The 13,555-nt window shown below is 41.4% G+C and overlaps 2 protein-coding genes across 14 annotated transcripts in view; one reads left to right on the top strand and one right to left on the bottom strand.

Moving 5' to 3' along the window:
• Positions 1 to 13,555, bottom strand: part of LOC138755617 (deubiquitinase OTUD6B-like) — a 295,429-nt gene that overhangs the window by 161,771 nt on the left and 120,103 nt on the right. The window contains exon 1 of one of the 10 annotated variants that reach the window (XM_069921944.1): positions 904 to 1,171. The exons of the other annotated variants lie outside the window; for them this stretch is intronic. The gene's annotated coding sequence lies outside the window, so the exon portion shown is untranslated. Of the gene's footprint in view, positions 1 to 903; positions 1,172 to 13,555 lie in introns of those variants that run through there. 10 annotated transcript variants of the gene reach the window in all.
• The window catches only part of pip4p2 (phosphatidylinositol-4,5-bisphosphate 4-phosphatase 2), an 86,020-nt gene continuing 73,274 nt past the window's right edge, over positions 810 to 13,555 (top strand). The window contains exon 1 of one of the 4 annotated variants that reach the window (XR_011352427.1): positions 810 to 1,110. Coding sequence is in view for 3 of the 4 variants with exons in the window: in XM_069921948.1 (XP_069778049.1) it covers positions 1,002 to 1,110 (109 nt within the window). In the remaining variant the exon portion in view is untranslated. The remainder of the gene's footprint in view (positions 1,111 to 13,555) is intronic. The other 3 variants (XM_069921948.1, XM_069921949.1, XM_069921946.1) reach the window with 3 other exon arrangements.

Raw genomic sequence — 13,555 nt, forward strand, 5'->3', positions numbered from 1 at the left:
AGAGAGATTCCCAGTGTGATCAGTAACTAAGGGCATAATCCAAGGGTAATTCATTGCAGAAGTCAGCCAATGGAATGTTCCATCTCAGTATGTGGGAGAGCAGGGAAATATCCTGCATCCCGGATGACCAGCTTGAGAAATATAATTGGCCTCATTCATTTGAAATATAGCCATAGAATATAAAACAAAATAGTATTGGCCCTTTGGCACATGATGGCGTGCCAACCTATAGAACTCACTCCACATCATTCATCGACCAATATCCCACTATTATTCTTGGACTCCACCATCCCACCCCCAAATTTTTTAAATGTCCCTATGGTACTATAATCCTCCAGCAATTTGTACAAGCATCCACAGCTGATGTCTCCCCTAAACTTTACTCAACTAACCTCCCCTCCCTCTCCTCTACCACTTTCCCTCCCTCTCTGCCTTTTTCCAGATCTATCACCCTCCCCTCCCCATCCCTCCTTCCTTCCCCACCCTCCCCTTCCTCCACTCCCCCACCCTCCCCTTCCTCCACTCCCCCCTCCACTCTCCCACTACTTTCCTCCCCTCCTCTAACTCTCTCCCCCTCCCTCCTCTTCCCCTCCCCCCCTCCCTCCTCTTCCCCTCCCCCCTCCCCTTCCCCCCCTCCCCTTCCCCTCCCCCCTCCCCCCTCCCCCCTCCCCCCCTCCCCCCTCCCCCCCTCCCCCCCCTCCCCCCTCCCCCCCTCCCCTCCCCCCTCCCCTCCCCTCCCCCCTCCCCTCCCCCTCCTCCCCCTCTCCCCTCCCCCTCTCCCCTCCCCCCTCCCCCTTCCCCTCCCCTCTCCTCCCTCCAACCAACCCTCCTCTTCTCGTCTCCTCTATCCCCAGTCCTCCTGAAAGAAATTAAATGTCGGCTGGAACCACACACTGTGCTCACCCTGTGACTGTTTGAAGCTCCTCCCCAGTCGGCAGTGTGCTGCTTCCCCCCTTCATTTGCTGCTTGTGTTCTCCGCTGTACGGCCGTGGGCTGCAGTTATGGCTGATGCGAATGGGGTGGACGAGCGATCTCCACTGTTATCGGCAAACAACTCTGGTGGGGTCACTCCAACAACGCCCCTGTACGTCGAGGAGCCCAGTCCTCGGGGTGAGTGCCTGCTGCTTCATTAAAGGAATCATTCAAGTGAAAAAGAAACGGATAACAAGCAGTCATGTTTCCCTTGGGGGTAAAAATAGAAGCCCTCCTAAGGAAAGGCAATGTGGGAAGAGGGCTCGCCTGCCGCCCCCAGTTTGTGTTGATGCTGCCAGTTGCAGGGGTTTTCGGGGGTGCAACCTGCCCCAAGAACTGTCGCTGAATGTCCTTGACCGGAGCTCCTTGTCTTGGTCTCGGAGTATTTGCAGGGACGTTGTCAAAAGTATAATGCAAGTCAGCAATCTCCATGGCGAATATGTAAGGCTTGACGTCTTTTTCTGATGCGGCAAGATTTCAAATGGGCTTTTTGGGGGGTTCGGATTAAATTTGGCGCCTGATAAAACCTGCCTTTGCAAAATGTTTGCGATTTGCGCATTTTGCAGGCAAAAATCTATTGTTGACAGCCACGAATTTCCAACCATTTCATTCCTGCTGGATGGGAAAAGATTAAACGATGTTGGGAAAATCACGTGAATTTAATCTGAACGTGATGGTACCGAGGAAGAGGTTGAGTGAATAACATTGTGCTTTCATTCGTGTAGTGTGTGATAACGGAGAAGGACTATCTTCAATTGGCAAACGTTTGCCATTAAAGTTGATGAAAACCTTGTCCAGTTGATATGAACTCTCATTGGACGTAGCCATGTCAGCTTTGTATGATCATGAACTGGTACAACCTGAGGCAGAGATTGACAGGTATCTGAATAGTCAGCCTATCAAAGGTTAGAGGGAGAAGGGAGGGGAGTGGGGCTGTGTGGGAGGGAACTCGATGGCCTATTCCTGCTCTTGTATGATCTTGGGTGAAATTGTGAGGCAATTAGTTATGGAGATAGGACTATTTGGAGATTGGGAACTGAAAATGGAAAGGACTAAGACTAAAAGATTGAAACCAGATTGTGGAGAAGTCCGAGATAATGAAACATGAGGTTAATGGGGTCAACTGAACTGAGTGAGTTAAATAATAAAATCTGCAGATGCAGGGGCCGATACAATGCTCAAATGTTTTGGAGAAACTCAGCAGGTCACACAGCATCCGTAGGAAGTGAAGAGTAACAATATTTCAGGCCTGAACCCTTATGAGGAATGTTCGTGACCTGCTGAGTTTCTCCAGCACATTTGTCTATTGAACTGGTCAAGGTAGTTCCTCGTGCACAGACAGACAAGACAGCACACTCTTGTATTTGATTAGTTCTGCAGATCCTATGCAAGATTGTTGTTCGAGAATTGCTTTCTAACTGTTCCATTAGTCTATTCTGACAAGTCATCTTTGCAGCACATTGCAGATGGAGGCAGCTTTCAGTGCAAATGCTGAGCAGTATTCAGAAACAAGAGAGCACTATTTAACATTATAGGCAGATCACACAGCATTGATATTCCGGCTGAGGCAGCTCTTGTAAGAAGTATTCCCATTTGTAAACAAGCAGCTATGATGCAGTATTTGTGTAAATTCTTGAGGTGCGATGTCCTGTTATTAGGATACTTCTGTTCAACACAATGCTTAGAGGCTCTGTCTGTAGGGAAGTTTGTAGGTTCTCCCCATGTCTACGTGGGTCTCCTCCAAGTGCACTGGTTCCACCCATGGGGGGGTTGAAGGTTCATTGGGCTATTTGGAAGGCACAGGCTGTGGGCTGGAACAGCCTGTTACAGTGCTGCATGTCTAAATTTTAAAAAAATGTCTTGGCTGCATCTGTGTAATTATGTTTGTTGCTACAATCAACATTTACAGTTAGAACTCTGAATCCTTTCCTGCAGTCAGTTATGGTCAACTGACATCACCTCCAGTTTAAATTCCATACAGAATATTTTGGAGGATCAAGAACCAAGAAACCAAGAAGAACTGTTTGCAAATGATTCTGTCTATGCCTGGCCAGACCTTGCCCTCTATCTTTCTTGCCTAATCTTATAAGATGAAAAATTTCCCTTCAAGCAAAATGCTTTGTGCAGAGGAAAAATTGAGATATTTGGAACAGATAAGAAGGACCTGGAAATGTGTGAATGTATCTTTCCCTTGTATTCTATTCATTGTCTCATAAGTCTGTTAGTTGCGTTTAGCAGTCAGTAGAAGTGGCACAGATCTTGTATATGCATTGGATCAAAACATATATATGCATTGGATCAAAACAAAAAAATTTGATATGTTTTGGCTAATCTCACTTCTCAACTGTCCTGAATGTCATGGCATCTTAACTTCTCTGTTGAGGGAAATGGGATCACTTCATCCAGGATCATTTCTTGAAATTTTATGAACCTCCATTAAATCTATCCTTGGCCTCCTGTCTAAACCACAGAGATTAGAACTCCATCTCTAATCTACAAGGTATGTTAAGTAGCTCAAATATTATTTGCCTTTTCATATTCTAAATCAGAACTAAATCAAGCAAGGTTTCCCATCTGCCTTCTTAACCATGAGCTGCTTTATTTATGCATGCATCAAGAAAAAAAGTTGGAAAATGTGTTTATTTTTTTTCCATGAATTCCATTAGAGAAAAAAATTATTCTGCATCTCAGAATCTTGGGTAATGATTTGTGAATTCTTTAAGGGCAAATTTCCATCTGTTATGTGGGAGTAGTCTTCTATCTGAGACCTTGATGGATGCTTCATGCAAATGTCAAATATTTGTCCACAGAATATTCTGATTATTTCCTTTAAAATATCATTGATTATCCTTAACAAATCTACCCATTTCAAGATGATGACTTGTACCATTCTTCAATTTTTTTCATTGCTTTGCCCACCACCAATGATGTTCGGCCAACTGATCCATGCTTGGTGGATCCTTTCCATCTCTTTTATACATTATCACATTCACAGCTCTTTAGTTCCCTTGGATAACATATCAGAGAAGCACTGGAAAATAAGAATGTTAAGAGTTGGAGCAGGAGATGAACAAATTACCCTTTGAGAAAGCTACACTTTTTAATTAGCTCATGAATAATCTGACCTTGCCTTCAACTCAGCTCTCCTGCTTGTTTCATATATTCCTTAACTCTCGAAAATCTGAGACTTGAATATAAAGCATTCAACAGATTTTCTGGATGGAAGAAAAATACAAATATTCAGCATCCTCTGTAGAATAAATTCTTTAACATCTCTGTCTTAAGTGATTGACCCCTTACTCGGAAACTGTGCCATTGGCTCCATGTTTTCCCTCAAGGGGAAGATAAACAGCCATTGGTACAAAACAGCGTCTTCCGTTCTGCCATCTGATTTCTGAATGGACAAAGAAGCATAGACATTAGCTCACTTCCTCATACCTTAATGAAGTGCTCAAGCCTGAAACATTGGTTATGTATCTTTACCTTTGCTCTAAAGTATACTGTTTGACCTGCTGAGTTTCTCCAGCATTGTGTTTTTACTTCAATTACAATGTCTGCAGACTTTCATGTTTTACTCCTACCTCACTTTCTCTTCTTTTGCAGTAATTTATTTAAATTTTAAATGTAATTTGTAGTATTATTTGCACATGTAATGCTGCGGCAAAACAACAAATTTTGTGATGTTCATGACAATAAATTCTGATTCTTAAAGGAAACACTTATTAGCATCTACTTTGTCAAGCCTTCTCAAATCTTATGTTCCCAAGATCATCTCTCATTCTTCTCAACTCCAATATGTGTCGGCTCAACCCTTCCTCAAAATGCACCACTTCATCCCAGGAGTCTTGCCTGCACAACAAGTATGAATGTTATACAAAGTGACCAAAGCATTCTACTGTTCAATGTGTCCTCCAGCTGAAGCGAGGCTTCCCTACCTCTATACTCAATACTTTTTGCAATGAAGGTCAATTACTATTAGAAGAAAACCGTACTCACTTCACTGCATACCACCTTTTGGAGTTTCTTGTGTGGCAGCATATTTTCGCATGACAGGATACTGAAGTCTTTATTTAAACTATAGCCTCTTTTAAATACAGCACTTGGGTAGCCCTCCCAGTTGCAATTATTGGGGCAAAGATACTGGAAGCACCTTTTAAATTGCAGGTGGATCTATCCATTAAACCGTCAACCCAGCAATTTAAGGGGGATCCCACCCCCACAATGGCGCGTTACATACTCATCAGAAGAACTGCCGGATGTTCGGATGCTGGCTGCCCAGTGATGCATGCAAGTGTTGACATCACCAGAATAAGCGGGTCAGCATTTTCATTTTAAAATTGCCTGTGGACATGACCTAGGTAAGTTTAACTGGGTTACCTGACTACCTCTGAGGTAGGTCAGGGACCTGGTTGGATTCTGATGGGGTTGACCGAGTCAGACCCTTTCTAGCTGCTGTGTAACTGGAGTGCGAACTGGGCAAATTGCCCAGTTAACCCCATTTTACACTGAAGTTTGAAAGGGCCTAATATTTTACTCCTCTATACTAGAGTGGGTAATCTCACTTGCTCAATAGTGAGATCTTGCTTCTCAGTAGCCTGGATACACCTTGATCAATTCCCATGCTGCTTTCTTCTAATAGTAATTGTGAGCAATCTGCTTCATTAAGATAATCAAAAGCAGTGGCTGGATGTAAAAATTGAAAATGCCAGAAGCACTCAGAAGGTGAAGCAGCCTGTGTGAAAAGAGAAAGAGTTAAAGTTAAAACCTTTTGCCGGCTCTGTATTTTTTTTTTTTGCATTTCTGTTATTATTTTAGATTCTAGCATTGTTTTAAATTTTGATAGTTGGATATAGTTTGATATTCTCCAATCCTATGAAACTTGTGTATACAGTATTGTTTGTTGATTTAACTTTGTTCAGGAATTTTGTGCATTGGACAGATTACATTGATCAAAGGAAAATTATACATTTCTTTGAGTTTTGTTACTAAAGGAATTATTTTATTCATAACAATTAAAAAAGTTGTTTTGCTTATCTTCAATCTCCCAAAAGGATGATGGTTCAGCATTATTATTGTACGCACGTTGGCTGCAATGTTTCCTCCATCACAGTAATGACAGCAAGTGGGTCATTGGCAGTTGATTGGTTTTAGGATGGTCTGAAAGTCCACATCTAAAACAGTACTATCTTTTATAATTTAATTGGCTATAGTGTCGAGGATAGGTGGTACATATTATGTTCAATAGACATCTTATTGATCTCTTAGAACACCTTCAAATAGGCTCACCTGCCTACAGTTTCCAAGGTTACTTTTGGAGCCTTTTTTAAACAAAGGAACAACGTGAGCCACCCTTCAATCCTCTGATACCTCACCCATGACTTAAGGACCATTTTTAATGTTTCTGTCAGAGCCCCTGCAATTTCTACACTAGCCTTCCTCAAGGTCCAATGGAATATCTTGTCAGGCCCTGGGGATTTATCCATCCTTATTCATTTTAAGACAACAAGCATTTCCTCCTCTTTAATCTGTACAGTTTCATTTTTAATTTTTTTTTAATTAAAAAAAAAATTCCGTGCTGAACTGTGGCGGGATCGGGATAAGGCCGCTCTGCCAGGCTCTCAGGACGAACCATCTGTACAGTTTCATGACCTTACTGTTGGTTTTCCTTACTTGCCATGACTCTATGCCCATTTCTTGAGTGAATACTGAGGGGAAAAAAAAAACACTGAAGATCTCCCCCATCTCTTTTGACTTCACACAAAGATGACCATTCTGATCTTCAAGGGGACCAATTTTGTCCCTTACTCTCCTTTTGCTCTTAATATACCTGTAGAAACCCTTAGGACTTTCCTTCACATTGTCTGCCAAAGCAATCTTGCATCTTCTTTTAGCCTTCCTGATTTCTTTCTTTAGATTTTTCTTGCATTTTTATACTCAAGTACCTCATTTTCTCCATGCTGCCTATACCTGTCATATGCCCCTCTCTCTCCTTCCAAACCAGATCCCCAATATCCCTTGAAAACCAAGGTTCCCTACACTTTCTAAACTTGACAATGAGCAAGACCAACAAATTTTTACTTAACTAATGGTCTCTGTTCTGCCACACCTTTCAGGGTCTTGTCATTTGCTGTGCAATTCCTGCCCGGGTTTAACTTCCTAAAATGCATCACTTTGCACTTGTCAAAGCTAAATTCCACCTGCCATTCCTTTGTCCACTTTTCCCAGTTGCTGTAACCTTAAGGCAACCTTCTTCACTGAGTTCCATGGCACCAATTTTCATGTCATCCATATACTAACTATGCTGACTCCATTCTCATGTGAATAATTAACACCACAAGAAAAATAGGACCCAACATCAATCCCCTTTCTGTCTCCCAACACCAGGCCAATGGTGTATACAATTGGCTTTGTTACCCTGGATCCTATGTGATCGTGGCTTCCAGAATAGTTTAGCAAGTGCAAGTTTGTCAAAAGCTCAGCAGAAGTCCACAAAGACTATGTCTACTGCCCCACTCTTCAAAATTACTCAATTAAATTTGTAAGACAATTTTCCATGCACAAAACCATGCTGATTACCCTTAATCTTAATTACCTTCCCAAATGCAGATAGATTCTCTCAGAATCCCCTCTAGTAGCATTCCTACCACTGCAGCTCCCTGGCTTGTCATGCAGCCCTTCCTTAAAAAAGGGAATAACATTAACTATCTCCAGTTTTCCAATTTCTCACTTTTCCCCTGACTGGAGCCTCAATGTTCATCATTACCTAGGGATTCCTAATCCTGCCAGTCTGTCTGTGCCTCCTTGCAAGACACGCAGATTCACAACCAGTCATAACTCACGTGCATCCAGACAAACAATAAATATGGAGGACAGGTATTTCATCAATAAAAATAAATATTATTTCATGAATATGAAAGACTCAGATGGCTAGTGTGAGCAATTCCTTTGGTCGTTCAGTATTCTCAATGTGGGAAGAAGCTGTTCCTCAGCCTGGTGGTGCTGGCTCTGATACTCCTGTATCTCTTCCCTGATAAAAAGAGCTGAAAGATGCTGTGTGCAGGGTGGAAGGGGTCTTCAATGACTTTGCCCGCCCTCTTCAGACAATGATCCCAGTAGATTGCGTCAATTTTGGGGGAGGGAGACTCTCACACTTATGGATCTATGGACTGACCTCCGATCCATTTCTTTGCAGCAACCGTACCACAGTGTGATGCAGCTGGTCAGTATGCTTTCGATAGAGCTCCTGTCGAAGCTTTACATAATGGTGGTTGATAACCTTGCCTGCTTCAGTCTTCCCAAATAGCCTCACAGGTATACCCTCCCAAGTACTATCATTGCCTAACTGGGTGGCTGTATAGAACCTATGCAAATTATTTAATGTGAGGACCAAATGTAATTTTCTTCACATTTACCATTGATAAAAACCTCTGAAACATGAAATTCTTCAGACGCTGTGATTGTAGCAAAAACACAAAAATGCTCGAGGAACACAGCCGGTCTCGCAGTGTCCATAGAAGGTAAAGATATATAACTAACATTTTGGGCCCAAGCCCTTTTTCAAGAAATCAGGGTAGCTTAAAAACCTAACTGGTAACATGAGTATACGGGAGAGGGGAGAGGGGAGAGGGGAGGGGGGAGGGGGGAGGGGGGAGGGGGGAGGGGGGAGGGGGGAGGGGGGGAGGGGGGAGAGGGGAGAGGGGAGAGGGGAGGAGAGGGCATAGCAGATGGAATATAATGTGGGGAAAAAAGAGGTCATCTCTAAAAGTAAAAATAGAAATTCAAATATCTTTTTTCATGGTGGATTAAAATTGTTGATTCCCAGTACAACAATCACTGAATATTAACTTGCAGTACAGCATGTATCTTCCTAATTGTTTGCTATATCAGTCTTGAATTAAAGAGTATTGGACTACTACTGCTTTTATATAGAGTCCACATGGAATTATCCCATTCACTGGGGAATGGATCCTCAAAGAGACCACACCTGGAGTATTGTGTGCAGTTTTGGTCACCTTATCTAAGGAAGGATGTTCTTGCAATGGAGGGAGTGCAGAGGCGATTCACCAGGCTGATACCTGGAATGGCAGGAATGACTTATGAGGAAAGATTGCGCAAATTGGGATTGTATTCGCTGGAGTTTAGAAGATTGAGAGGGGATCTCATAGAGACCTATAAAATTCTGGCAGGACTGGACAGAATGGATGCAGATGGGATGTTTCCAAGGATGGGAAAATCCAGAACCCGGGGCCATGGTTTGAGGATAATAGGCAAACCATTTAGGACCGAGATGAGGAGGAATTTCTTTACCCAGAGGGTGGTGAATCTGTGGAATTCATTGCCACAGAGGGCAGTAGAGGCAGGTTCATTAAATATATTTAAGAGGGAATTAGATCTATTTCTTCAGTATAAGGGTATTAAAGGTTACGGAGAGAAGGCGGGGACGGGGTACTGAACTTTAAGATCAGTCATGATCTCGTTGAATGGCGGAGCAGGCTCGAAGGGTCAAATGACCTACTCCTGCTCCTATCTTCTATCTTTCTATGTTTCTAGGCAGACTGAGGAAATACGCTCTTGACTTTGATAAAATGGGAAATGATGCACTGAAACATACAACATTCTTACTTTGATGCACCCTTAAAGACCCATCTAGAACAGGGTCATAGTCTCAGGGTCACAGAGGTTGGAGATTTAGGAATGAGATAAATTTCTTCAGAAGGTAATTAATCTTTGAAATTCCCTGCTCAAGAGGATTATGGAAGCCAAGTCTCTCTAAGTCGAGAACCAGAGAATGATGTTTCATGGAGTTGTCCTTCCACAATTAGATGATAATGCACTTGAAATATTCATGAAAAAGAAAGCTAGATTTTTCGATAAATGGGACTAAACAAACATTGGGGTTAATGCATTAAAGTTGCGCTGAATAGGGAAGCAGGTATGAGGAGGCAAGTCGTGTACGTACCCTTACTTCTATTTCCTAATTTTGATCGGAACAATTACAAAACATATTTGAACGCCAGTCACAAAATGTTTGCACTCTGATTTATGTAAAAACCTGGATCTCTTCCTGGGTATCAAACTTTGTATAGGTTTGTCAAGATGATCTGTATGGTACCTTCTGGATTTCAATCCACAATGTACAATGATAAAAATAAAGCTAAAGGACTGATATATTTTTATGTCTACACTGTACAGAAGGTGGTATATGCAATCATACAAAGTCAACAAGCTAATAACCATAATGTCAACCGTGGTCAAGAGTCAGCAAATGCTGTTCAGGATCATCAGGAAAATTGGCAGTGTTGCTGCTGGTATGGATGCAAGAGAGCGGAGACACAGCACCGCTCTGAAGGATTCAACCAACTTGTACTAATGCCAACAGCTCTGAACAGGCATGAAACATCCTGTTAAAGGAGCCAGCAGTGTTTGTAAGTAAGATTCTGCAACAATACGGTCTGTGCACAAGATTGCATCATCTGTGCTCAGCAGTGGACACGAGGGGTTGCCAACACCAGAGAGCAGAGGACCAGTGTAGACAACCTCCTCTTCCCCCCCTCCCCCACCACATCAAAAAGAAAGAGGAGATGATTCTAAAGGACGGTGACCTTGGCGGCAGACCTGAGAGGGGCTCAGTGACTGAGGGACTTACACAGGCTGCGAGCGACTTGCTGCTGGGGACCCATGCTGCAGGAGACTGACTCGTGGGAACCAAGTATTGGAGCTGGGATTCAAGAATGTGCTGAGGGTAAAAAGGGCTCCCGAAGGGCCTCAGGCGCTGAAGGCTCTCTGATCGTGTCAGTAGTTTGGATCTGGAGCTCAGGTTGCTGATGGGTTGAACTGCAGTCTGTGCGGGTGTGGGATCACTGGAGGTGAATACACAGACACTCAGTGACTCTGAAGTGACTCTAAATTTAAATTTAGACATTCAGCACAGAAGCAGGTCATTTTGGCCCACGAATCTGTGCCGCCCAATTAACCTACACCCCCAGTACAGTGGGAGGAAACCAGAGTCCCAGGGGACAACTCATGCAGACACGGGGAGAATGTACAAACTCCCTACAGACAGCGTGTGATTCGAACTCTGGTCCCAATCACTGGTACTGTAAAGTTGTTGCTCCAACTGGTACGCCAACCATGCCGCCTCTTTTGCTTCTCTTTCACCAAGCAACATTCATCGTGACTCTTTGCCTTATGGCAGACAGAAGGCAATTTTTGCGTAATATTGAATGTTCTGTACTATTACACGTCAATAAAGGAATCTGGAATCTTGAATCAACCTAGATAAATACAAATGAAAGGATACAAATATGTATTCTTTTACATAATGATTGCAGGAATTTTATGGCAAATTTGATCAAACTAAACCGCCAAGGACCTATAATCTTGGTAACATTGAGCACGAGATCTTAATTTAGACCACAACTTTGAACACAACTTAAGCTTCTGGTCACCATTAATTAAAATTATTGTAAAATGTTTGAAAGATGTGAGAAATTTGGGCATCCTCAATTTGATTTGCATGCAAAGACTAGAAGGTCTTTACATTGGGCCATCCTTGTGTAATCGCAGTTTAGAATGAATCGTTACCAAAAAAAAGAGAGAAAATTAAAATTCGCTCTCAAGTGTTTAAAAATTTTTTTTTTTCTACTCCTGTTTCTTGACACATACAGATGATGTGGTTTTGTATTATGGAAAACTGTGCTAGAGTCTGTTTTCTAGAAATTTAACCCCAGCACACTCCCATAAAGTGGGGTTGACTGCATAAAAATGGTAGGATTGGTGATTTAAACAAAATATATAGGTTACAATATCATATCTAGAATAAACTTTATTGCAGTGCCTGCATTCCAAGAATGGATTTTCACAGTGGAACCAGGGTGTTAACATTCTTCATATAAAACAGATCTGCTATTAACAGTTGCAATTTTAAGTCGCTATGCCAGGTAATCAAGGATGATATTTACAAGATCATAAATTTAATGGATTTAGCCATTGAATTTATGATCTTATAAATTCCGTGCAGTAATAATAGAAAGTAAAATTTAAAAAAAAAAGAGCAATTAAAAAAAAAATGGATAGAGGAACTCAACATGGAGAACAGATCGATCATCAGCTGTTCTGGTATCTGTAGCATTGATTCTTCAACCCATATGTGGATTGAAAGTGGCTCCAGATATTCGAAATTACGATCTTCTCGATCTATCTCCCTACCTTAACTTAAATTCAACTCACTGAATATCATCTTTAATATCCTCAACTCTTCATTTCAGCATGCAATTTTGTCCTTATTGTATGTGAAGCAACTTGGAATGTGTTATGTTGAATGAACTAAAATTAAAACCAAATCTTGTTTATGGGATAGAGTTAATTAGCAGTCTAATTCAATTATGTTTCTCATTCGAATATTTCTAGAAACTCAACGAAAATTAAAGGATGACGATTTCACACAGTGTGCAAATTTGATGGTTAGCTGCATGTGCCAGCTGGAAGAAATCTTTATTTAATATATTTTCATAGTTAAGCCTTATATACATGAAGTCAGAAAGCTAGCAGATTTAAAGAAAAAATCATTTTGGATCAAGAAACTCATTAGAGCAGATGATAATGAAGCTGAAGCAGCCAAGTTTTAAAAAAGTGAATGAAACATCGAACTGAAACTCAAGTGGCTTCCAGCAGCGGAATAAACATTAGCAATAAGGGTGCCAGCAGAGAGATTAAATAGGAGAACTATGTGGTTCAAAGCCCACAAACAATGAGAGAGAAGAAGAATCCCAACTTGTTCTACCTTTACAAAAAGAAGTAGTGGTTTATTGATCTAGCACATTTAGCACAACGCACATTGATCCAAAGCACTGAACATACAATTAGGAATAAATAATTTCTATCTAAATGATGGCAGGCAGCCAAAATATATCGACACAGCCATCTTTTTACAGAGACAATACAGGTGAAAGTTTTTAAAGTCTGCAGACGCTGGGGCTGAATGCAATATGCAAATATTCAGAAAGACAGCAGTTTCTCCACCCTCCAAATGAACAAGGTTGGTAGGTAAATTCAGTGTAATCAGGCTCCACAGCTTTCTATCGTGCTGTCACATTCAAATGTATTTAAATTAAGTAAGCAAGTCATGTAACTGCTATACGTACTTTAATTAGGCTACACTTGGAGTAAAGTGTGCAATTCTAGACACCCCAGCTTTTACATCGACACCTATACAAGTAGGGAATAGAGGGATATATATCATTTGCTGGCAAGGTTTAAAGTTTGCTTTGGGCATCATATTCAGCACAAATACCATGGACTGAAGAAGCCTGTGGATGCTATTCTCTATGTGGGCAAACGGTCATAAACACATTTAATGTCAATTAAATTGGAGAGAATAAAATGTGCATATCGTTCTGTTTTATAGATTATATTGGTCACTAAAAGTATCCTGAAAAATTATGGCCTTAAAAATCTCTTGCCTTTTTATAATTCTGAACACCTTTTCATAATTATTTTAATACTCAAATAGATTTCTCAATCTTTTTAATTATTGAAAATATTTTTCAATGCTGCAATTCATCTACATTCCTTTGAAGACACC

The sequence above is a fragment of the Narcine bancroftii genome, chromosome 2 (assembly GCF_036971445.1).
Source record: "Narcine bancroftii isolate sNarBan1 chromosome 2, sNarBan1.hap1, whole genome shotgun sequence".
Taxonomy (NCBI): domain Eukaryota; kingdom Metazoa; phylum Chordata; class Chondrichthyes; order Torpediniformes; family Narcinidae; genus Narcine; species Narcine bancroftii.